General features: G+C 37.5%; 3 protein-coding genes across 16 annotated transcripts in view; 2 read left to right on the top strand and 1 right to left on the bottom strand.

Annotated features, from left to right (window-relative positions):
* The window catches only part of dnm2a (dynamin 2a), a 54,535-nt gene extending 48,466 nt beyond the window's left edge, over positions 1 to 6,069 (top strand). For 8 of the 12 annotated variants that reach the window (XM_079867976.1, XM_079867973.1, XM_079867970.1 and 5 more), the window contains one exon: positions 107 to 2,472. In XM_079867976.1, the coding sequence (XP_079724102.1) occupies positions 107 to 176 (70 nt within the window). In that variant the 3' untranslated portion in view covers positions 177 to 2,472. Of the gene's footprint in view, positions 1 to 106; positions 2,473 to 3,684 lie in introns of those variants that run through there. The other 4 variants (XM_079867978.1, XM_079867975.1, XM_079867980.1 and 1 more) reach the window with 3 other exon arrangements.
* Positions 6,070 to 6,077: 8 nt separating this feature from the next.
* Positions 6,078 to 13,356, bottom strand: tmed1a (transmembrane p24 trafficking protein 1a; the record flags this gene model as incomplete). Of its 2 annotated transcripts, none has more annotated exons than XM_079869070.1 (4): positions 12,653 to 13,356; positions 8,452 to 8,549; positions 7,866 to 8,052; positions 6,078 to 6,656 (listed from the first exon to the last, which is right to left on the bottom strand). In XM_079869070.1, exons 1-4 carry the CDS (start codon positions 12,851 to 12,853, stop codon positions 6,438 to 6,440), a joined length of 705 nt encoding a protein of 234 aa, XP_079725196.1. In that variant the 5' UTR covers positions 12,854 to 13,356. The 2 variants fall into 2 exon arrangements, with proteins under 2 accessions (XP_079725196.1, XP_079725197.1); XM_079869071.1 differs by having other exon boundaries at positions 6,438 to 6,656; positions 13,104 to 13,311.
* An 833-nt stretch (positions 13,357 to 14,189) lies between these two features.
* Positions 14,190 to 21,019, top strand: LOC307170748 (TNF superfamily member 14). Of its 2 annotated transcripts, none has more exons than XM_079891994.1 (5): positions 14,190 to 14,312; positions 16,210 to 16,479; positions 19,471 to 19,510; positions 19,653 to 19,715; positions 19,983 to 21,019. In XM_079891994.1, exons 2-5 carry the CDS (start codon positions 16,270 to 16,272, stop codon positions 20,369 to 20,371), a joined length of 702 nt encoding a protein of 233 aa, XP_079748120.1. In that variant the 5' UTR covers positions 14,190 to 14,312; positions 16,210 to 16,269; the 3' UTR covers positions 20,372 to 21,019. The 2 variants fall into 2 exon arrangements, with proteins under 2 accessions (XP_079748120.1, XP_079748119.1); XM_079891993.1 differs by having other exon boundaries at positions 14,275 to 14,312; positions 16,184 to 16,479.
* The last annotated feature ends 5,840 nt before the right edge of the window (positions 21,020 to 26,859 follow it).

Below are 26,859 nucleotides of genomic sequence, written 5' to 3'. Positions count from 1 at the left end.
CCTTCTCGTCTCGCTTCGTCCAATTCCTTATCCCTTCTCCTCGATCATTTCCCTGTGGTTGTGGGTATGTCTCACCTCTGTTTCTCACTCTTTTCTCCTCCTGCAGCAGAAGACCCCCTGGCGCTCCCAACCGGCCCACCATTATCCGCCCCGCTGAGCCCTCCCTGCTAGACTAGACCCGTGCGCTGGGCACCATAGTGTGCTTGGGCTGAGGGAAGGGCTGGAGAGCTGCACTGAAACGTGCATGCGTGTCTACACAAACAGCCTGACCAATAGACCTTAATAATCCACTCAAACTGTCCTCTGATCAGCGCTGCTACTCACATCCCTACCTTTAAATCCCAGAGGTCTAAATTAAGCACATAACTATTCAAAAAAATGATTATTATTGTTGTTATTTTGTTGAAATATATAGAGTGACTTAAAGGGTGTAGTGGCCTCCAACTTTCAGTCATTTTATCACTCACATAGGTCAGGTGACCACCAGGGGGTATCCTACTCAACTTTTGTAGACGAACCAACATTAGATCACTCATGCCTCCTCACTGACTAGTGGCTTAATGTGGGATAAGATGTATACAAGCACTGTGCAAGCTAGTTGCTGTTAAACTAGCCTGTCGTCTTCCTGTTCTTGGGTAACTGAAGGGTGGTTGAAGACCTCTTTCTTGTTATAGACACTTCTTCATGTGTTTTTTTATTTCATTCTGTGTTTTCTTGACTCTTAACTTGATATCCTGAAATAAGACACAATGACCGTTACCATTGTACTATGTGGGATTTATTTTGACCCCGATTTCATTCGTCTTTCATGTTCAACTGGCCGTTATTATGTTTCTGGTGTTGTGCCGAATTCTTTGAACCACCAAATTATGTGACCCTAGTAGGCGCTGTATTGCGCTAATCCGACCCACTCCAAATCCCAATCCTAACCCTACCGTCACTACAGCGCCTACTAGGGTCACAGAATTCGGTGGGTCACAGAATTCAGCACTACACCGGCACCTATTACCAATAGATTGTTCATTTTGAATCCATAGCAGCTAACCGACAAGTACACATTGCATATTTGGTGTCAGCACTCAACATCCTCTTTGTTGTGTCGGGAAATTTGGTTCTCAAAAAGCACTTCTAGTTTCATGGACGGGAATTTTTTAAATATTTGAGGGAGGCGCGATTTGTATGCAAATTTCTGTAATGATCTGTTTATACAAATAATAATTTGTGTATATGAATATAATCCTGGAAAGCACGGTAACCACTTGGCGACGGGCCGACCCGTCAGCGCTCTGTAAGATAGTGTCTCAGGTAACATCCGACTCCAAATCTGGTAGCTTAGCGTTTTGATCACTGTAACTTAAATTAATCTGCAAGGCTTTATGGGACGCTTTTATTTCGCTTGGAATAATGAGGGTTTGGGGGAGTGGGATTTATGAGCGGGAAAAACATCAGGGCGCTGCAGGAAAGTGGGAGTGCACTCAAACAAAGGGTCTCTGAACATGGTACATGCAGGTGTATTTGGGGTCGTGGGGCGTTTGCTATATGGAACCAGTCCGTTCAAACTTGACACACACACACAGGGAACTTTCTGACAGCAAGACGGTAAAACAAAGGCTTTCATGTAGACATCATAGTAGATGTACTAACACACGTATTTCTGAGTGTATTATTTATAACCTGGGTGTTTGTCTTCCTGTTAATTGGCATTTTTCACAAACTGTTTGCATCGGTGTAGAACGACAGATATTCTTTGCTATCGACAGATTTGTGCCCTGTCGGTTGCGGTAATAACAGTTGAACATAATTCAGAGTGAAAGCGGTCCAGCTGGTTTCCTATTGATCTGGATTTGATTGCAGAATCTTTGATGTTTGCTTTTATTGATGTGCGCGCAGGGAAATGGGCCACCACAAATTCTGTTTTCTTGATTAACTTGAGGATAAGAATGGGGATTTGGTGCAAGCGACTTTGATTTCAGCACAATATGTCTGTAAATAACCGAAGGCTTTGAGTCGGACATGAGGTGAAACTTACAAATTAGCTGTGGATTTCAATACCAAATGCTCTTGAGTCACTCCTGTATGTTATGGCTACAGTGATGGCAACCAACGCTCTTTCTTCACAATCCAGTCAATTCAAGGCTTTTTAAATTGTATGCAGCTTTATCTTTTCCAAATTCAAATGACTTCAGCATCTGTTGAGAACTGGATGAAGCCCAAATCACTGCAGTCATAACTTTCCTGTGGTCTTTAAGGTTATGGTGACCCAATCCCTGTCTCTCCCTCTAATAATTCTGTCCTTTTGTATGGAGTGAGGGACTGAGGACATATTTAACGACTTTTTTTTATGCTTTTGGAATAACAAATTGTCAAGTGCCTGTGTAGCAATTTAAAATGGACTTGGAGCAAAATGCACAATGAGAATTGGAAGTGAGATAATAAAAGGTGTTGTGTATAATAAAGATCTGGTGCTCTGGTGGTCGGTGTTTCCTTGTGTCACGTCTCCTCACTGTCTCCTTGATTTACCGTGACATGTCTGTCCCAGCATGCATCTCTTCCTCTTTGTGTTCTCATTGAAATAAATCAAATGTAACAGGTGTAGTGAGATGATACTCTCTGTTGGTGTAATTCAGTGTTTTTCAATCCTGCCTCAAGAGACTCCCAGCAGCACTGCACGTTTTAGGCGTCCCAAATTGAAGTTGGTACTCCTTTTGAATAAGTATGTTGTGTATAGTAACTAATGTTGAGAGTGTTAACTCAGTGGCCAATCAGAAGTGTTTTAAGTTAGTCAGTGGAGCATCTACTTGATACCTCCCCAAAACATTTTTGTTTGTCACAAACTCATTGGTTTTAAATCAAATCGTGAGGTTCCAACTGATACCCACACCTAGAGAGAAAGTCCATACTTTTACTTGTCTGAGCATATTGTTTATTCTTACAGTGGCATCATGATACCCCAGATTCTCTTATGTGCATGTAAGTGCTAGCAAGAAGCTAAACATATAAATGCATTTCTAATGCATTAGTTATTATTTCTAGGCTGATTCATTAAAAACTGCTGCAACCGCTTGGATTCAAACTTCCACAAACTCCTCATTCATAGGTCAAGGGGTAGTCAAAAATCATACTTCATACATTTACAAGAAAGTAATTATTTTTAGCATGCTCTGATCTACAATAATCATGCATATGATACTGTTCAGAACAGCAAAATCTAATGATCTTGTGATGAATCACATCTGCAGTGTTGAAGGTCTCCGGAACAGGATTGAGAACCACATGGCTTCGTCACAGCTACTTCCTCCTTTTTCCAGTATAACTTGTGAGCATGTCAGTGGAAGTAAAAAAAAAAAAAAAATCTAAGACTATGTCTGAATGACCAGAGTCGTTAGTCAGACGTTTAGTTGTGTCAAATATCAGCATGTGATCATGAGTAACACACGGCTCATATTTAACAGCCTTTGATTCAGAATCCTTTGTTTCTATGTAACAATAAAGTGGTTTCACAGCTTTTGAGATATTCATCTTCTAACCCAACCCCTTCTTCACACAGCGAACACTGTCATAATGAAAACTTCAGCACTTCATTCCTCATTAAAGCCAGCTGAGTTACTGTAAAAAATACTGTGTACATCCCATAAATGAAATTCTCCCAGCTGATGTGTGGTTTTGGTTGCGGTTGTTAAACAGACGTCCACCTCCCCGACGTCCGGAGAACCAGTGGTGAAGCTGATCCCAGTGCTCAGGAGGAGGACCACCACACCGTACTGTATGGCTGCTCTACTAGATTACAACGACATGATGCCCATTTCCTAAGGATATCAATCAATTGTATAGAAAGAAGCCATTTTAATTTTACTAAGCTATTTCTTTGACCAAAGATGAGATTCTTCCATGGATCACACAGTCTTGTTTGAATTTCTCATGTTGACCTACTTTTCCAGAAGTATTTTTCCCCATTTATTTTCTTAAAACAAAAAATAAATAAATATAATAAAGCGTTCTGAGCCTTGGACCAAACAAATCAGCACATTAATTGCAGCATTGCAAACTTTGATTTAAAGCAAAAACCATGGGTGAAGCACTGAATGATAAAATGGTGGTATGAAAACTGTTGAATTTGAGTCATTGATTTTAAGTAATAAATACAATATAATAAATAAATCTAAATTTGGAAATATTTACAGAGGTGTAGAATGAATAGAGAGCTGCAGTGATGACGTACTTAAGTTTTCGTCACACTGGTTTCGTCGACAAAAACCCAATAGGATTTTTCCATTTGCTTTTGGATTATTGTGGAAAATAAGGTCTGTGACCAACAAAAGTTTGTTATTCTTACACATCATGATAATCTTGACAAATTAACACAGCTTTTATAAATTTTTAAAGCCTAAATACAATCGTTAGAAAAAAAAAGAGCTAAACGTAGGCTATAAACGAATTACACCACGGTCGAATGACACCATTACTAAGCTTCCACAACTCTTTCAGTCTTTATTTAAATAACATTTTCCCTGAAAGTTTGCAAGAGTGTGATTATAAACTCAATGAGGCTGTGAAAGCGAATAGCAAGTAGATGAGTTTATCTGTTCGACGTCTTTAATCTCCCTGGCAATCACTGTAGTCCCATTTAACCAATTGTTAGTAATCACTGTTTATTGAGCTTTTGTTCACCACAGACATTATTTCAGGCATTTAACCAAAACCCATTGACTTCAGGACGATGAATCCAAAAGAGTTAAAATGCTAACTCGTTTAAAGGTTTTAGGTCCCTGCCACCCTCTAGAGACTACAGGGATGTAATTCACAATACGTGGGTGTGGCTTGATCCTGGATTGGTTGACAAGGCACATGTGACCCAAGTTGTTGCCATATTTTAATAATGAAGAGACTACTTGTTTTTCACTGCTGAAGTTTTTTTCCGGTGATTTCTGATTGGAGCAACCAATTGATGGGTTGTCCTTTTAAGATTATGGGTAGTGTAGTTCTTCACTGGGGATTTAGCAAGGTGATTTGAGGCCTATAAATAAGCATATACCATGACCATTAAACCAGCTGTTGTGCTCCATTTGTGAACACAGACAGATATACACAAAAAATTTGTTCCAGCATGCCGTTTGTTCAATCAAATTTGTAGACCAGAACTGTTGTATAAGCCCTGATAAAGTGAATTTGTGCACCACATGTTTTGGTCATACCGAAACATTTAGAAAGGGACTCACTATTTGAAGTTTTAGGTTTATAGTTAGAGTTTACCTTTAGTCTTCAAGCTTAATTCAGCAGCCTAATGAAGTATTTGACGATTAGTCTGCAACATTTATTCGTTACTGATAGCAAATATTAAATGTGTTGCAAGTAAACATTAAACTTCAAAGCATGAAAACACATGAAAAGATGCTAGTAAATCAGATCTATTTGCAGGACTCAAAAATCTGAGCTTTAAATATAGAAGGCGGCAAACATTTTTTAAATTAGTATGTTTTTGGAGTCAAACATGCAGCAACAGTAGATGAATCATAATATTCTTTTAATCTTTAAATATTCCTGTTCTGGTTGTTTAATGGCTCTTCTGAGATTTAATTTCTTGATTTACAAGAGATGACCTAGGGACACATTTCTACTGAATAAATGAGTTTTTTATGGCGTATGCAAGATGAATATTTGAATCATTAACTGAGCATCGTGTCTGTGAAACTCCAGGACTCTTTATTTATAGGCAGTTTGTAATGAATATGGTTGTACATAGTTTTTACTAGGCTTGTTGTTTAATGAGAATATTTGTATATTGTTCTAGGGTGATGGATGAATATTAGAAATACTGAAAATGAATCAAACCTCAGATTAACCTGTAGAAAACAAAGAGATTCAACAGTCTTAAAAGTATCGTTATGTGATTCTGATTCCCACAGTACAGTAATAACTCAGTGCAGTCAGCCATTAACGTGAAATGTAACATCAATAACCCAGAGGAGTTTTAAATTCATTTTCTATTTGCACTTACAATGCCACATATGACTGAGCTGCAGTTGTTCAAAATGAGATGCTAATGTGATGTATAATAAAACCATTCAAAGCGAAACGTTCCCTTGGATCTTTATTTTACTGCCATATAAATCCATAAGAAATAACAATTTACTGCAGTGTTATTCATTTCAAAAGTCTCATAAATTAAGTGCAAAATTACATTCACATTCAAATGTTGCTACAGTACTTCAAGTAAATGTAGTGTTTACCAGTGTTAGTTAGCGTCCTAAAGAAAACTCTTACAATTAAAACTAAGTCAAGCTCCAAGATTTCAGATTCATTGATATCTCTAAAAACTCAAACTTTTGAGGGTTTTTTTTTTTTCGACCTGAGAGCTTCCTCGCGTCTTCATTTCCAGAATCCATTAGTTTGTATTTTACCTCAACAGCATTACAGCATCTTCCCCCAGTTCATCTCTGCTATGTGCAGACTCTGCGTGAGTCGCTGAATAATCTGCGTACCGTGTAGACCTGTGTGAGGGCCACGCTGACCATGACCAGCAAACTGACGCTGGACCAAAAGGAAACCCGCCACAGGTTGTCCTCCAGCAGGTAGCGGTCGCGAGCCTCGAACGCCCGCAGCATCGCCTGCATCTGACGGCTTCGCTCCAGGTTCTTGTGCACAGCATCCATTGTGTCCTGTGTGGCGAGAGAACACTAAATTGCAGTTACAATTTCCAACAAAACCATTTTGGTTGCAGTCTGGTTGTCTCAGTACAACATTTGAAAAACACTAGTAACCAAAGCATGAATTTTCAATGAGCAAAACTGATCAGCGCCAAACTAGAACTTTGAGGAAAATTGAGAAAATTCTTAATTGTATTCAAGCATAAAAGGCATTTTGGAAACATTGTGAAAATACCGTCTTTAACCCCATAAAGCCTACTGTATCATGTTTGATACACAAACATTTAATATCCAATAATATTACTGATTTAGCTGCAGACACAATATTGGATAAGAACAAAACTTAAACTGAATTGAGCTGAATAATGATTGTTTTCTGTAGAGCTGCTTTATAGCTCAATCGGCCCCTAAATTATCAACATGATCGAAACTTAGCTGAAAAACATGTATTGATATTTTATACCTTTTTAGCAAGTAAAAGGCCTTTTAGTATAATTTTTAAAATGTCGCCCTTCAGATTGTGATTTTTTGTTGTGAAATATTTTCAGACTTTTAGAAAGTAAATGTGTGAATAACCTTTATATTGTAAGTAATATTTCAAGATGAACATTTACTGGACTGAAGAAACTTATAATTTTTTTGGGGGGGAAAAATCATGCTAAAATGTGAGTATCAAATATGATACATCATCATACTTTTGAGGAAAGTTTATTTCTTCATCTCTCAATCATCATAGTATTGCACTGCATTATGTTTTGCCAGCACAAAAGGGTAGGGCTTAATATTCGGACAGGAATGTTGTTCCAGGATCAAGAAAATATGTTGATTTAGGAACATGTCTTACTTGGGAAAATCACGGTGACCCTCTTCATTCATCAGCCTGTTTGTTCACCGAGATTTAGCCAAGTAAGATATGTTCCTAGATCAACATATTTTGTTGATCCTGGAACAACATTCTTGTCTGAAAATTCAGTCCTAACCCTATCCCTACCCCGATAACCCAACCCTACCCATAACTTCTCCCTAAAATCAGAGGGAAATGATGGTGAATAACACTGATGTAGAAGCACCTAACCCTGGTTGTAAGCCTAAACTTGGCATAAACTGTAAACTTGTCCCTCAAATCTGATTGGGTGATTGAAATAAAGATGTTGATCCAGGAACATGTCGCAACTTAGTGAAATCGGGTTCACCGAATGAAGAGATATTTGTTTGGTGTACCCTGATATCCTCCAGTTTGTACTCCAGCGAGTCCTCCGGTTCAGCCAGAGCAGCCCAGTCTTCCTCATCCTCATCCTCGTCCTCTGGTCCATCCACGATCACCTCCACGTACACCATCTTCTCTGAAACACGGCTGAAGCTGTTATCAAAGCAAATCCTGTAGTCGCCCTCCTCAGCGGGGTCCACCCTGACAGACACAGCAAGAATACTCTAATGCACATCATAACTGTAAGACACAGAGAAGTATTAGATCGAAAGATCTTTTTAGAAACTTCTCTTTTTTTGTTGTCCATGCAATATAACTAAATGGAGCCAAAACTTTTTGGTAACCAAAATTCTTCAAAATATTTTCTTTTATGTTCTACTACAGGTTTGAAACAGCATGAGGCGAATGATGACACAACTGTCATGCAACTGTTTTCAGTAAATTCAGTTTCGATGTGGTCACGGTCAGCCTTGCAGACAGCATGCAAATTTGCAGAAGAGGACATGCAAATTTGGTGGGTTATGACGGTCCGAAACTAACTGTATATGAGTGAATGTGTGAAGGTTCAGCTCGTCGCACACGACGGGATGTGAAACCTACGTGTGGATGCCGTCCGATTTTCTGAAGTCTGAGACCAGTCTGTATCCACTGGGGGAGATAAGAGTGAATCCCACGTCCAGCCCTGAGCCTGCAATCACCTGCACACACACAGAGGGGTTAAGAGAGGTTCAAATCTCAATGACATCAAAATTATTTTATGGAATATTGCAGTATTTACTACAAATGATTTATCTGTGCACATCTTTAATCAGAATAACTTCCCCTCACTCTTGCAGCGTCATCTCTTCTCTTCTCTGATGATGTGTTTACTGGCGTGAGGGCGGGGCAACCTGTCACTCACATGAGATCCACCAATAGCAAACCACAATCATCCTATCATTTCCCCATGGACAAAATGTCCCGGCCTAATTTTTTTCTTGTTCGAGAAGCCGTTTCACTCAGATAGCCTATATGCCGCAATAGGGAAATTCGGTTAGGTTTGACAACCTAAACTATCCTTGCCGTATCATAACAAGAAATTATTTTCTGATCTTTTAAACAATTTCATATTTCTATATTCAGAATTTTAGATTAAAAGTGAAAATACATCTAAATGCTGATTCAGATGCAGATTATGCATCTCTTCTACAGTGCAAAAGAGACTAATTGACCTCGAAACACAGTCACACAGTTTGATAACATTTCCTATGTTATGTTGTTTTCTTTCCTGCATTTTGGTTTAAATCAGTTTAATTTGGTGGAAAAAAGTTTTTCAAATCTTAATAAGCATTCAAGCAGTTTTTGTTAATGTTTTTTTTATAATAAAGGATTTATATATGTATATATGTATATATATATATATATATGTATATATATATATATATATATATATATATATATATATATATATATATATATATATATATATATATATATATATATATATATTAGGGCTGTCAAACGATTAATCGCGATTAATCGCATCCAAAATAAAAGTTTGTGTTTACATAATTTATGTCTGTGTACGGAGTATAATTATTTTCTATATATAAATACACACACATGCATATATATATTTAAGAAAATGTGTTATTTATATATAAAATATTTATATATAATATAAAGTATATATAATATAAATATATATACACAGTATATACATGCAAATATTTCTTAAATATATACATGCATGTGTGCGTATTTATATATAGAAAATAATTATACACCGTACACACACATATGTATTATGTAAAAGCAAACTTATTTTGGATGCGATTAATTGCGATTAATCGTTTAACAGCCCTAATATATATATACACTGCTCAAAAAAATTAAGGGAACACTTTTTAATCAGAGAATAGCATCAAGTCAGTTAAACTCCTGGGATATTGATCTGGTCAGTTAAGTAACAGAGGGGGTTGGTAATCAGTTTCAGCTGCTTTAGTGTTAATGAAATTAACAGTAGGTGCACTAGATGGGCAACAGTGAGACAACCCCCAAAACAGGAATGGTTTTACAGGTGGAGGCCACTGACATTTTTTCCCTACTCATCTTTTCGGACTGTTCTTCACCAGTTTTGCATTTGGCTAGGGTCAGTGTCACTACTGGTAGCATGAGACGATACCTGGACCCTACAGAGGTTGCGCAGGCAGTCCAGCTCCTTCAGGATGGCTCATCAATACATGCCATTGCCAGAAGGTTTGCTGTGTCTCCCAGCACAGTCTCAAGAGCATGGAGGAGATTCCAGGAAGACAAACAGCTACTCTAGGAGTGCTGGACAGGGCCGTAGAAGGTCCTTAACCCATCAGCAGGACCGGTATCTGCTCCTTTGTGCGAGGAGGAACATGATGAGCACTGCCAGAGCCCTACAAAATGACCTCCAGCAGGTCACTGGTGTGAATGTCTCTGACCAAACAATCAGAAACAGACTTCATGAGGGTGGCCTGAGGGCCCGACGTCCTCTAGTGGGCCCTGTGCTCACTGCCCAGCACCAGGGAGCTCGATTGGCATTTCCCATTGAACACCAGAATTGGCAGGTCCGCCACTGGTGCCCTGTGGTTTTCACAAATGAGAGCAGGTTCACCCTGAGCACGTGACAGACAGGAAAGGGTCTGGAGAAGCCGTGGAGAATGTTATGCTGCCTGTAACATCGTTCAGCATGACCGGTTTGGTGGTGGGTCAGTGATGGTCTGGGAGGGGCATATCCATGGAGGGATGCACAGACCTCTGCAGGCTAGACAATGGCACCCTGACTGCCATTAGGTATCGGGATGAAATCCTTGGAACCATTGTCAGACCCTATACTGGTGCAGTGTGTCCTGGGTTCCTCCTGGTGCACAACAATGCCCGGCCTCATGTGGCGAGAGCATGCAGGCAGTTCCTGGAGGATGAAGGAATGATACCATTGAAGGGCCACCACGCTCACCTGACCTACATCCAATAGAACACCTCTGGGACATTGTGTTTCGGTCCATCTGACATCACCTGGTTGCACCTCAGACTGTCCAGGAGCTCAGTGATGCGCTGGTCCAGATCTGGGAGGAAATACCCCAGGACACCATCCGTCGTCTCATTAGGAGCATGCCCCGACGTTGTCAGGCATGCATACAAGCACGTGGGGGCCATACAAACTACTGAGTACCATTTTGAGTTGCTGCAATGAAATTTCAGCAAAATTGACAAGCCTGCTGCATCATTTTTTCACTTAGATTTCCGGGGTGTCTTTGAATTCAATCCTCTGTAGGTTGATCATTTTCATTTCCATCAAACGATGTGGCATCCTTTCGTTCATAACACATTACCCAGTCCATATTAGTATAGATATCCAGCATGATATTTTTCCCCATTGAGATCTGATGTGTTTTCAAAGTGTTCCTTTAATTTTTTTGAGCAGTATATATATATATATATATATATATATATATATATATGTGTGTGTGTATATATATGTATATGTGTGTGTGTGTGTGTGTGTGTGTAAAATCACCAAAAATTACATTTTACATTTTTAAATAAGTCCACACTTGAAGTAAGTCCATTGATACACCAGTAATGCATAAGAAAATATGCACTATCCAATGACAAATCAGTCAGGAGATTTAAGAGCAAACAAAGGGAGACATTTGGACCAGCCAAGTAGTTGGCTAATGATGAGTCAAGTCATCTCAAAATGATCAAATATTGCCTAAATAATCCACCAATGTATCAGTCAATCACTACAGGTTATGAGTGAGAGTCTTGGATTATTTGTCACATCACACCAACATTTCTCATACTTAAATGGACAAACCCTCAAAGACTTCAAACTGCCCTTATGATTCTTTCACGTGTCCCTTTCCCCTCAAATTCAAATAACAGGTCTCCTATCTTCCACCAACTGATAAAGCAGCTCAAATGAGGAGCCAGTGTGCCGGCGTCACTATAGAGATAAAGTGTGGCCAGAGCAACCATGCAGCACTGGAGACACTCTGATCTTTCCGGCACATGGAATGAGCTTTGGGTCGGGTCAGCTGTCCCGCAGCTGTGCCTGCTTTTAACGTAAACACACCCCAGACAAGCTCCTGGGGAGGAGGGTTACAACACACACAGGGCTGTGCAGGAATAACCAAAAGACAGTATAGCTACTGTGTGTGATTTCTAAAGATGACTGAATGAGGATTGCTCAAGTATGCAATTGACTATGATGTCAATAATATTGAACTTCCCACCAGAGCTGTGGAAAAGATCCACAAGCATGAAACCAAACCAAGCACAAGCTGTTTATGTAGCAATGAGCAATGCATTTGTTACAGTCTTTATTAACATGTTAGCCTAGTGTTAGTTAATAAAAATACAACCGTTCAGTAGCTCATGTCCATTAAATAATATTATCAGACACAACTGATGATTTTAATAATGTATTAGTAAATGTTGAAATGAACATAATGAAACATTCTTGTAAAGTGTTGTATCTGTCCTGTAGTGCTTCATACAGTGTGCACTTTGACCAAAACATCTACACCTATGAAAGGAAATGTCCTGCAACTTCCTGGTCATTACTGTCAAGCAAAATTATAATGTAATGCAGTTGAGTTACTAATAATGTTAATAAAATTATAACCAAAAGCTATTCTTAACTTAGCAAACAGCAAACACAACCATTCTGAGAAGTTACTTTCTCAATTTTGCTGACTCCTTATTTAGTCCGGCTTCTCTTGAGGTCGTTTAAAGATCATTTTAAATAAGATATTTTTAATAGTTTAATTTAAAAGATGTTATTGACCTGGTACTCCACTTCTAAGCTGCCGGTCTTAGAGGCTGTTTGGAAGAAGCACTCGGTTGCTCCGGCTGGAAGAAGGAAAGTGAACTCGGTGTCCTTATTCTGTCCGAATTCGTATCCCAAATCCACGCAGAGCGTCAGAAAGAGCAGCAAACACACCACGAGACGCGTCGCTTTAAACCGCTCCATTACTTTGCTCTTCATAAACACACTACAGCAGCTGTTTCAAACACTGCGAGCGACGCGACCGAACTAGACGCGATCATTGCCTTCCACACTGTAAGCGCGTTGTTTTGGACTCTCGTGAAGTTGCAGTGACAAAACAGCCGGGTTTGAAGTTTGACTGCTTCATTGATAATGGGCGCGTTATAGTTTTCCCGCGTCGCGTAAAACGCTCAGACAGCCTCGTTGATTGGGTTCCGACGTCAAGATTTGAGCGTCAACGCGCGCTTACCTCGTTGCGTCGCAGAAACATTTCATGTTCTAGTGTTGTAGGGCTCAATGTCTCTATTGCAAGATACTTGTAGCATACGTTCTCGGAACGGTTCAGGACCATTTGAAGGGGATCGAATGAGACAGGTCTGGTTTCAGGCTACATTTTGGCTATAGCCTAAATTGCAGTGGGACTAAATGTGATCTTCATGTCTTCATTTAATTAAATACTGTAGGCCTAACGTTACACTAATGCCAGTCACAAAAACCTTTCTGCAACGCTCTGGGAATGTTTCTTGTAATAAGGAAAAATAAAACCACTGTCACACAAAACATCCCTGAAACGTTATGAGAACATATAGGCTAGCTACATAAACAATTATCCTACTTAAAATGAACCTTGAGGCTTCATTTTATTTAGGTCTACTGATTAAGAAGATTATACAAAGCATGGTTTGCTTTGGTGTGAATTGTCAAGTTTGTAAAAATACAATGCAGACTTTCAATTAAAGGGATAGTTCACTTAAAAATTAAAATTCTATAATTTACTCTAGTTCCAGGATAAATATCACCAGGCATTTATCCTCGCACAAAAACAGATAAAGTGAGAAAAAGTAACGTAATGCATTACTGTTCACAAAAAGTGACTGAGTAACCTGATTAGTTACTTTTTTAGGAAGTAATGCAATATTAATGCAATGCTTAGTAACTTTCCCCCACTTTTTTTTTTTTTTTTAATTTTCTCCTCATTTTTGTCTATCCAAAATTGTAAAGCTTTAACGATTCACAGAGACATTGTAAAAGTAAACCATATGAATTGACGTGTAATTCAAGTCTTCTGAACATATAAAATCGCTTTATATGTTGAACAGATTTAATATAAAGTGATCTTGCCGATCAAGTGCGAGAACCAATAAGATTTTGTTCTCACTCGCCAAGCAAGCACGGTTGGGCTGACATTCAAACTGTAATTATTTCATGTTTAAAGGATCCCGTCGGCGTGTTGAATCGGTGTTGGGCAGTAGGTGAGAAAGAGCCTCTGATTGGCTGTTCTGCTTAGAAGAATTGAGAAAGTGACGAAAGCAGGCAAACAATCAAAATCACGATGGAACACAGAACGCTCTGCGATCTTATCGGAGCATTCTAATACGCAAATATTTTCATTATGACATTGCCATATGGAAAGAGGAAAGTGAAGACCAACTGATCAACATGAATTACATTCAAAACGGTAAGGAAGTGCTTTTCTTGTACTGTATATCTGCAGTCCTAGGCTGAATCTGAAATCGCCCCCTAAACCCTCATTTATTATTCCCTATGTTAGTCCACTAATAATGTTCACTTGAAGGAGTGAATGAAAACAAGTGAGCGCATTCGGACAGTGGTTGAACATACACCTGTTGTACATTCGTAATTGCGATGCATTGAATAAGTGCACTCAATAACGTCCAATATTGTTTCGGACACCACTACAAATGGCTGTCCCCTCAAATAATGAACTATTTGAGGTTATAGGGGGCGATTTTTGGATTCAGCCTTCGTTTCGCTTCTTTTTTTGACCGATGAATCCAGACTACTGCCACCTGCTGGTGTGGAGAGTTTCTCTCTGCATGCAGGCACAGATGCATAAGCTGTTGGATGTTGACTTTGCGGTGAGTTTAAGGACAACATTTTGGCCCAGATGCTGGCAACAACAAAGTCACTACTATTTCTTTGATGTTGGTTTGGTATGTCACAAGATATGACATACCATGAAATATTAAATATGGACTGAACGAGTATTCTATTCTCAGCAGATGGCTCTCTCTCAGTCTGCTTGCATTTATTTTTAGATCAGCTCAACTATACTTGTGTTTACTGATCTAATGGAACTATTGTTACCCTTTTGCTCTCATGTGCACACTACTTTAACAAAACAAAAATAGTACATCGGCCTGCAATGACCGTCACTACTCTGTTGTGTTCTACTGCTCCAAAACGACTTATTTGGGGTTTGTGTGAAGTGTTTTTAAATGTCTTTCTTCTACAGCCAAGTTAACCCTTATGTTGTGTTCGGGTCATTTTACCTGGAGAGGATTTTCTCTTTCCCGAAAATGCTAGTTAACCTAATCACATTGGACTAAGACTTAGTGACTTTGCTCACACAGAGTATAGCTACCCCAACATTTTGGGATAATTCTTGTAATTTTTGGGGATTCCCCCAAAAAGTTCAGAAATGAACTTTATCCTCAGGCCTATAATCAATCAGATATAAATATTTTGTAGGCCGGTAAATAAAGGCCATGAACGCCACAAGTGTGACTTTGTTCCATTTTGTACAAAATAAAAGCATTTAAAAAACTTCCTAGTTAACTATTAAAGAACATTAGTGTGATAAACAGTACAATTGTTCCCATATGTTGTTGAATATTGACAAAATAATCCAAAAATCATGCTTTTTTCACTCAAATACTGAGGTGTAATCTCAGATCAATGAGTTCCAAAAATAAATACAAAACCGGTCCTAATTGAAAGAAAACAAGTTGACAAAAAGATTGAATCCAATATTTGGTGATAATATAGCATAACGAGAGATTTACAAGCAATTTTTAAAAGGACGGTCATTTTTGGACCACCTTTGTTACAGGGTTGTGAACACAGTGTAAGGGTTAAACAGTAAAGAAGCGTGTGTATATGTAGGACGGGAAGCTGTGGCTGAGAGCTGATGCACAGGAGAGAGGAAGGTGTGAATTGGTGGGCCAGTTGCATGGTCATGAAAATGCACGTGTAGGCTTTTGCACCACGTCTTGTACTAAATCCCATTATAGATTCCACCTCCAACCTACTCAGACCCAAACGGAATATGTCAGTCTGAAAGACAAAAAAAAAAAATCTGATTTTTACCGTTGATGTATTTTTTTTTTACTCGTTTTGAAACCAAATTAGATTTAAACGTTGCACATTTTTCTTCGCCAGTTGCAGATTTTGCTTTAACCATCGCTTGAGACAGCTTTACAGGTTTGCATGCAAATTCTGAGAGTGGTCTGACAGTTTTTTGGCTCACATGCATCGTCCGCCCACCTGTGGGCTTTTATGAGTGATGGTTATCTCTTGCTCTGACAGTGGGTCTTGCTCTCATTGTGTTGCAGTGGGTCTTGTTGCACTTCTCTGGATGTGCACTTGTCATCTGTAACGTGGCCAGAGACGGTATGCACATGGCTCCAGGTAAAATTTCGTATCCTTCGGTGTTTGTGGTGGATAGCCCCACGAGACCCCCTCCGCTGCCGCCCAAACCCGGCTATAGACAGCGGCAGAATAAGATCCAGACGCTGCTGGTCATCCTGGTCATTGTGGCTCTGTGTGGAATGACCATTGAAGCTTGTTTCATCTACCGTATGTACTCAACCGGAGAACAGCCTGTAAGTACCAGCCAGTCCAACTTTCATTCAGCATCAACACTATCAGTTCATCTCAGACACATCTGGGGTTTTATCTCAGCCTCCTGATTTTCTTTCTCATAATGTTATTCAGGTTATCATTGTGGTTGATCAGTAACATTTAGTTATCTCAGACATCAAAATTAAAATGATATTGAACTCAAATTAAAATTTGCAACACGGTACATGTCGACTAACTCTCATTAGAGTATTAGTCGACTTTTAGGTTAGGGTTCGGGTTAGTGGAATAAGTTGACGTAGTTGCAAAGTTACTAATAGTCTGTAGAATGTCTGTTAGGGGAGCATCAAAATAAAGTGTTAGCAGATATTAAGCAGACAGTCTACTAATACTCTAATGAGAGTTAGTTGATATATAGTTGCAAAGTTACTTATAGTAGAATGTCTAAAGTGGACTATTGAAATAATACAACAATGAAACAGAATTTCTGTCAGGCTCCTCCCTTTACATGAAGTTTGCAGAAATGTAGCTGGACAGACCTGTTGGTGCTCAAACCACATAGCGTGCTGTGGTTTCCTGACCTAACCTGTGACCTATAATAAACACGGTTATGAGAAATGGGTTTTGATCTGATCTTATGTAGCAGTGTGACACAAATTAAGTCAACTGGAGGATGTTTGAAATTCAAGTCTTGTAATTCATTGATAACTAAGTTCAAGTAACCACTCACATTTTTGGTTTACACATTAGCAGTGCTTGATAACGTAAGCCTGTACACCACTGTTTATATGCACATTATTTATTATTATGCACAGCCTTACAACCGAGCGAACATTATATTAGTTGCTTTTTTTTAATAGTGTCATAAAGCTCTCAAGAAATGTTGGAAAGTCAGTTCAGGCGGTTTGTTTCAATTGTTCAAGAAAATGATTAGTTGACTCATTTGAGTCTCAGACGTATTCCCAAACGTACAGCATTTTATTTTGTTAAACAATAATGTTTTCATATGCTATATGAGATCATTTAAATAAAGTTGTAAAAACTAAAAAGTTATATAGCTATAGTGTAAAATGTGTTCCAGTAAGTCACGATTAAGCGGAAGTGGCGACCGATCTTTTCTTCCGTATCGTCACATACATCCGCGAAAATAAAACCTGTAGTGCGGCGACTTGCTTCGTTGCATCGGTTGTTGATTGGATTTTTAAAAGTGGACGTTGCTCTCAAAAGTGGAGGCTGATGAACGTGAGCTTACAGGGATGGGGTTTAAGCACTAAATGATTTCACTGGAAAATTTGATGAATTATTCACAATAAGATCTATAACATGAAATCCTGAATTTGTTTGTGCCAAATAAATACCCACTATTTAATAAAAACTTTAAAAGTAGTTAAATATGAAGCATTATACCCTCATAGTACACGTACTTCTATTTGATGTGTGTGTTTTCATCTGAGAGACGTATTTTTTAGATCTGCAATGCGTCTCTAAGCCGTTTCCTGTCAGATGTTATATAGACATTTAGAAGATGTCTTGAAGATGTTTATGATTTAGAATGTATGTAAATTGCTTTTTAAAAGATGTTTATCAGATGTTCCCTTATGAAAAAGTTTATTCAAGTGTGCTATTAGTATACTTTTAAACTAAACTACTTTCAGTCTACTTTTTATATACTTCTCAGAAATATACTTTATGTACTTCTCAGAAATATACTTAAAATTGCACTTAAGTATACTTGACTTACATAGACAGAAAAGTCTAAGTGTATTTGGACTATACTTGTACTCAATCTTTTGATTAAGATATTTAAAAGTATAATTAAGTAAGTATACTTGGCTTGTAGTTGTGTTTACTCTTTTGATTGAGTAGCCTATTAAATACTTTTTTCACATAGTTTTACATACTGTCTTAAAAACTTACATTGTTTAAAAATATTGAGTTATAAAGAAAACTTAACAAACAGAAAACAGTATAAAACTACTAAACTTGTAGTTTACTGAGAGTATACATCAAAGTCTACTTTTATAAACTTAAAAAAAGACTACAAGTATTTAAATAGTAAACTACTAGTACTTATAAGTCACTTGTATTACAGATGCAGTAAAATTGAGAAACGTAGTTGTAAACTAGTCAATGTTTACTGTTACAATTATAGTACACATAAAAGTATACTTTGGTAACACTTTATTTTAGTGTCCTTGTTACATATATGTTACTTACCATAGTAATAACAGTAAATTACACTGTAAAAAGTGAACAGTTGGATCAACTTAAAAAAATTACTTCAATTGGTAACACCTAAAGAAATTAAGTTTTCTCAACTTAAATTATCACGTTTTTCACGATAAAATGTGATAATTTAAGTTGAGAAAACTTAATTTCTTTAGCTGTTACCAACTGAAGTAATTTTTTTAAGTTGATCCAACTGTTCACTTTTTACAGTGTATGCATAATTACATGCAACTAACCCTCAACCAAACCCTAATCCTACCCTAACCCTATAGTAAATACATGTAGTTGCTTAATATTACTCAGTACTTAAATATATAATTACACTGTAACAATGACACCTTAAAATAAAGTGTAACCGTATACTTTTATATACAAAAAAGTGGGCCAATTTAATCATATAATTGTAGGTATTGAAATAGTACAAGTTTACTACTAGTAAATTGATATTAGTTTACTTATACGTAAAATAAACTTGAACATAGTATACTTAATAAAATAAACTTGAAGTATAAGTTTTTATGTAAGAGTTTGTACACAACAGATATTTTCCAGATGACAACAAGACATACGTGTGCTATCTGGGTCAGAAAATGTAGAGGTGATGCTTATAAACTGATGTTATTTTACAACAAATGAGGTGCAGGAGTTTGCTGCTATGAAGACACAATATCCGCCGCAGAAGCAGCATACATCATTGTAATGTTTTTCTGAGGTGTTTTCACCCAAGGCATTTAAAAAATCATAAACTGAAAGTGAATTTTATAAATGTATTATTCTCCTTTCAGACCCCTACAAATGAACCTGAGTTTGCCATGAGAAAAAAAGGTAAAGATCACTTTAACAAGTTTATACAAGTTTACTTTGATGCGTTACATTGTTTTGCATTTTTAAATTCTAGTTAAACATGGCATATGAAGAATATCAGATTGCGCTTAAATCTATGGTAAATTTGTGCTTTTTTTTATAGAGAAAGAAAAACACAAACAACTTGGAGAAATGAATCCATCAAAACCAATGGCACAACTGACAAGTAATTTCACATCTGTTATTATTATTATTATTTTAGCCGTTAGGTTTAGTTTATTTGGCATTATTGACAATCAACACTACCAATCCAATGTCTACTCAGTATGAATATTTCCAAGTAATCAGAACTGAAGTAACACAAATGGAAGCAAATTGCACATGCATGTTGGACACTTGTTAGCTGGATTTTCTTTTCCTTAAAATCATGAGAAATATAAATTCAGTCAAGTGCTGAAACATTTGAGTGCTAATGCTGTCCTCTCCCATGTAGCTGGGAATTCAACTGTTAATGGAGTCGTGCTGTGGAATGAGCATCATGAATCCATCCTTCACCAAGTCAAACTCAAGCCAGCTGAGGGAAAACTCGTCATAGAGAAAGAGGGATATTATTCCGTCTACTCTAAGATCCACTTCCAAGATGATAAAATCACATGCACCCACTCTGTACTGCGGACTACAGATCGATATGGGTCTGAGATTCTGCTTCTCCAGTCCTCTAGGCTTCATCTTAAACTCCAGAGGCCGAGAATCACAGACAACAGCTTCCTCAGCGGCATGTTTCATCTCTACAAAGGAGATGCTGTCTTTGTCAGGGTGAAAAATTGCACAGTTGTGTTGTCCAATGCTGCTGAGAACTACTTTGGTGTGTTCATGGTTTAGATTAAATCTGGAGTCTGACTTTTACCAAACAATCTCAGGGGGAAAAAAAGGTACAAAAGCTGTCACTAGATTTGGATGGAAACTAGATATTTTTATATTTATTTTTCCTTTAAAAGTGTACAAACTAATTGTTCCACCTGAAAACAAGCTAGACACGCCAAATTAACGAATTATGAAATGAGTAGTACATGTGAGGGGTCATATCAAAAGGAATCAAACTTAATCTTTTGAGATTGTATGATAAATATACAGAATAGATTTTTAAACAGATAAAAATGACTAACAATAAGAGTAAAATGTAGTTAAAAAAAAGTTCTAAAGCCTGTAATGTTTCTGTGTGTAGCACCTGCCGCTCTGCACATCTGTTAGAAAAGATCGGCAGAAATATAGATTTTAAAATATATCTGATCATTTCAGTTTGATCTTTATAGTTGTGGCACATTTAGCATAAATTGTTTTCTTAATGTAATATAGGCTTTGGTTAATAATGTCTGTAACTAATAATATAATCAGATCATGACTCCTCAGCAACAGGTGTCTGAATAAATTCAGAACAGCTGTAATAATAATTGTTTAGGTAGATGAACATGATTTTTTATTGCACCTTTATTTTTGCTCAATATGTAAAATCATACTATTGCAATATATCACAGCTCCTTTTGCTTTGCACATCTTAAATATTATATATATATATATATATATATATATATATATATATATATATATATATATATATAATAATTATTATTATTTTTTTTTATTTTTTTTTTATTATTTTTTTTTTTACATTGTTCTTATAAATATTTAATTAAATTATATGCAACTATTTGAAGATATTCCTTGCCTATACAGTGAGGTCTGAAAATTGTATATACATACTTATACAAAGTATATATACTTTCAAGTCAATGAAACGGAAGATCTTTTCTTTCATATTGTGACATACATCCAAGTGAAATACATTACCGGAAAAGATACAAATATGGCGGGGGTTCCACACACACACTGGTGTAAAAACAATTTCTACTCAAAAATTGCTAGTGAATATTTCAAACAACAACTTAAAGGGATAGTACACCCAAATATTTTTGTGATCATTTAGCCAACTCAATGTTGGTTATCAAACTGTTGATATAGCCTAGCCATTGACTTCCATAGTATTTTTTTTTTCTATTGAGTAGCGTAAATTATGTCAAAATTGTATTTTGTACAGGACTTTATGTCCTGCATACAGTACGTACGTTACCAGAGAAGTCTGTTGTTAAACACAATCTCACAGGGAAATGTGACTAGATGCCGATTTTGTTTGAATTCATATGCGAATTGTATGTACGATTTTTAGGAAAAAAAAGTAAGCATAAAATTCAAAAATGTACAAATGTGATTGTACAAATTTATACGAATTAGCTACCAATTCGCCAAAACGTAAGAATTGCCATGAGGTTGTTTTGTCGAAAAGATCGAGTTGATATTTTGATTGAACATTATAAAGTAAAAAAAAAAAAACAACAAAAAAAACATTCACAATAACATCTATGACATACATTTACAGACTAGATAGGGTGAATTTCCATTTCATGTCGATGATAAAGTGTGTAATTTTGTAATCACCATAAACACTTGCTCTGTTTGTTTGAGAATCCTGATACAACAACATTGACTATCACAGAAATATTTCATTGCAAAATTAAATCATTTTCTCTAATCGTTTCAAACTTTTCGACCCCTTTATAGCCAATCTCATATTATGCATACTAAGTGGCACATGTTCATGTTTTTGGATCTGCACAGTGGATATAATTTATTTGAATGATCAATCTCTCTGCATCAGCTGCACAACACTTTATTTCAAGTACATTAAATGAATGTTTGTTCATTTTGAATGGATTTTCTGCTCAAAATAAAGTTCTGCCAAACCTCAGTCTGCTCTAAGTCATCCTTACACGCAGTTATATAACGCGGTGCATGATTCGTCATTTAAGCAATGATCCGTAATGCTGCGGTTTGACCTTTCCAGCTACAGTGACACTTTCATTTGTGATTCTTGCTTTACCTGCACATTTATTTTTAAATTCATGATGTACAGTTTTTCTGACTCATCTTATCCTCCATCCTTGGGTGCTGGAGAGATGTGAGTCATTTGTCTATTGAGATGATGCTACCTGTTGTTCACATGTGTCAGATGACATCAGCGATGCCACTGCAACAAACATTTCGAGGTTTGGAGAAACGCTTGCGTCGTTGTCCATTGCGCACGCATATGCGCTTATCGTTTGAATCAGGTCCATTTTTATTTGATATTATTCTAAGAAGCTTTTCTTTGTGAACGCCCACGCTTCTGTGTATTCTTAGCAGAGCTTGTAAACTGCAGAGGAAGTGGGGGTGGGGGACGGACGCTACCCGCCGCAAACACAGGTATGAGAACGGCTGTTTCGCTGACTCAGATCTGTCTGTCTTAAGACTGAAGCTTTTCTAACGAGCTCGGTGGAAGATTCCAACCAGCACAGCAGCAGATGCACATTTAGACAAAGTGAAGCGGTAGGCCCAACCTTGCATGACATTATCACTTTCAGAAAAGAGGTTGGTGGTTTCATGCAGTCAATGCATGAGTTTGATGATGCCTTGATGTCAGGCACAGCCTTACGTGTACTGATTTTGAATGGTAAGGTCTTTGTGTGTGTGTGTGTGTGTGTTTATACTTAGACTTCTCTTGTGTTGATGTGTTGTGTATAGTTCCTTTGTGGGTGTGTATATGATCCAGTGTATGTTCACATTAGCATATTTAGTCTTTCTCCTGTTTTGGTTGGGTGAAACTGAAAGTTATTTGGCTGGATTTCCCTGCCCTTTCAATTTCCACTTTATAGTATCAGTAAAGCGTGTGAAGAGTGTGTCTCCACATAGACTGAAGATTCAGATCAGAAGTGTTGCTGATTTTCAGGGCTAGTGTGAAAATGCTTTTTGCTCATGAAAAACACATTGATTAATCATGTGGAAATCAAATTTAAAGGCATAGTTCACCTAAAAATGAAAATTCTGTCATCATTGATTCACCCTAATGTTGTTCCGAACCTGTATGAAATTCTGTCTTGTCTCTGGAACACCAAAGAAGATATTTTGAAGAATGTCGGTAACCAAAGAGTTGATGGACCCCATTGACTTCCATATTTTTTTTCCTACTATGGAAGTCAATGGGGTCCATCAACTGTTTGGTTTTCCATATTCTTCAAAATATCTTCTTTTGTGGTCAGCAGAGGAAAGAGACTCATACAGGTTTGGAACAACTTGAGGGTGAGTAAATGATCACAGAATTTATCACTTTAAATTCCATATCACGTTACAAATCTTTTTCCACCATTGTTTTACCAAACAACAACTGAATCTCTTAAGGGAATAGATCACCTCTGGATCTTCCAACATCCCCATCATAAATGCATTTCATATGACTCGTGCATTCCAATTACAAAGTAAAATTAAAGTCTTTACGCACTGATAATTCACCGCAGCGCTCAAATCTCATCGATTGCATTCAGATTTAAATACAGGACCAATAAACGTGACATGTCAGGTTCGCAGAAACCATTGAGACCAAAATGCCATTCTTGTGTGAATGTCACATGCCAGTTTCAATTACGTGCAATAGAGAATGAGACTTGAGAGCTGCAGCAGATGGGAAGATCTGAATCATAATCTAAATTTTAAAATTTTTAGAAGATCGCCAACACCAATGCCACGGTTTTGTCCGTTTGGAATTGATTGGATGGTTGTGGTGTTTCTCCAAGAAGGAGGGGAGGTTATTTTGATTAAAGAGTAGGAGGGCACATGAATTTAAAAAATTGTGCAAGGATAAATTATTTATGATAAATATTCCATAAAAAAATCTCAATTTTATTTAATTAATGGTGACATAAACACAATAAGTTGAAAGAACTTAATTTGGGTAAGAAAAAATAAATAGGTGGTTTGGGCCTTTCTAACAAAACAGAAATATACGACTTGTCGATTTATGAAGGACTTAAAAACAAAAAAAAGCACAGCACAACACTTGGACAGAAGTCCAACATCTCACAGTGTTAAAATCAGTAAGTAAAACAGCGCCACCTGCTGCTGTAATATGGGAGCTCAAGTGACAGAGCCTCTTACCCCCATTGTCTTGATCTGACAGACATGCATTGTTGTGTTATTGTCTGAGAGAGAGCAGCGACGGATGAGACAGTTCAAATAAAGGCAAATTAAATGTGTGAAATGAGAGATATTTTCCTCTTACACCAACGATCAAAACAAGAGACACAAGAACATCAAATTAGCATTTTTCAATATCATTTTCAGCAACACAGCGTGAGAAGGGAAAGAGATCTCAAGAAAACAAAGATCGTGAGAAGTGAGAAGAAGCTGATGAATGAATTCACTGAAAATGAGATTCCCCTCAGCAACAGAAGCGAGTGCAGTGGAAATGCTTCTGCATTATCTCCCTCTTCCTGTGGAGGAGGTGGAGAACGGATGGTTTTGACGAGAGTGGGCTGTAAGATTAGCATTATGGACCGTTTGGTGGCTAATATGAGAGCGATTGCCCTTTTCAGATTCATTGGAAACGGCCACATGAAAAGATGAGAAAAGAGGAACACCCACTCAGTAAAGACGGGATGTGCACCAGTATATCGCCTTGTGTGCAGAATTATTATTTATGCGTAGGACTTCACCATGTCATGAAGCCAAAATTATTTGACCTCAGCCAAATTCCATCAGTTATTTTAAATTTGTTTCTACTATTAAAGCCACAATTTTCAATTTATTTTTTTAAGCAATTCACTCAGTGTCCATCCATCTTGGCAATATATTCCTGTAGGCTAACTCATATCCAAACGGAATGGCCAAAATCTCTCAAAAACGTTTTTTTTTTTTGCCCAAAAAAAGCTTCTTTAGCTCTATAAAACTATTTTTCATATAAGTCTCAGGGTCTCAAGATGTAAAAAGTGTCCCGTCCCAGACAGTAACAGAGTGTCGGCCCAGATCCGGGCCACATCTGCTACATGTGGATTCCACCACTACATATTGCTGTCTAGGGTGTGTTCATGGTGAAGCATGTTGGAAAACAAATCACACATTTCGGGGAAGATGAAGAGAAATGTCCAATAGACAAATGAAGTATCCTAGTCAGAGGCCAGTTGACTAAAGTTGCAGTCACATTGCTGTTTTAGGAATTTCCGCGGGCTATTCGATAATTTCAATAGGAATCCATGTGATCAGGAGTTTTGCATGAGGACGAAAAAGTTCCCCACGCAGATTTCGGTCGTCTTCAAGTTGGTCAGGTGAATTTGCCGAGCTGACTAACAGAAGGCTGCTTGGTTTGAAAGTGACATTTGTGTGAGCTGTGCTTCATATATTTTTTTATACAATTAACGCTCGCCAAGTGCCAAAAGCGAGTACAAATCGGAGTTGGCGAGTATATAAAAGGGTTCCAATCTCCAGGTGGCCGGCAAGATTTTTTATGAATCCCAACAATGCAATGTTGTGAGAACATGAACGTGAACAACTGTGAATGAATGTTGATGGGCCAGTGCTGCATCGTCGTGAAACTTCGAGCCTCACAATTTGACATATTCAAGCGCAAGAAGATGCGAAAGAACCTCAATTCATTACTCACGCGTTGTGTGAGAAGTTTTGTAAGCACAAACGTCTGAAGCGCGCATCCAGAAAGCCGCGTCAGCGAGCAAATATTGAATTGAGCTCTCTTTCGCGTCTTCTTGTGCTTGAACGAAAAAATTCACACAAAATTATGTTTAAAACATGCCCATCTCGTAGATTATCCTAGTAAACTCCTAGTCGGTTATGGCTTAAGTGAACATAAACTTGTTCGAGAAAGACAATGCATGTGTACAGTATCAGTACATTGGATCACAAAGAAAAAATCACTCACTGCTTTTGACTGAGTAACTTTATTAAGGATGAATCTATATTTAATTTATACAGTGAAGGCCATGTAGTGGCTATCAGGCTATTCATTTATTCAATTTCTGTACCTGAAAACAACTATTAGACCTACCTGAAAAACCTGAAAAGCACTGTTTATTTAATTTGTATCATTGTTCTTCTGTATTTATTAGTGCTATTGCTTGCAGACAGTTTACTTGTCTTTAATATTTATATTAGTTAGGCTAGTAGTTTTAGCTGAGGTATCGAAATTTGAATAGAGAATTGTGAATTTTCACTGATATCTAAACCTTTGGTGTCATTATTTCCTGTTTTTGCAGTTTCATGGCCAGTGAAAAAATATTTATGGCCGGTAAATTTTCTGCAGTCACAGGCCATTGGCAAGTGTAGTTAGTTTTAGGCCCGGTGCTACACTATTTACAATAGACAATTGACCTTTTTATGTATGCAAAAGTAATTACATAAATGATGCAAACTAATTAAAGGCTAATGCGTCAGATGAGCGTACAGAGTCCACGCTCGATGGTGTTTTATGCCCCCAATGGCTCCTTAGAGGCAGC

This window comes from Squalius cephalus (assembly GCF_949319135.1).
Source record: "Squalius cephalus genome assembly, chromosome: 1".
In the NCBI taxonomy this organism is placed as follows: domain Eukaryota; kingdom Metazoa; phylum Chordata; class Actinopteri; order Cypriniformes; family Leuciscidae; genus Squalius; species Squalius cephalus.
This window is presented reverse-complemented; position numbering and strand designations above follow the sequence as displayed.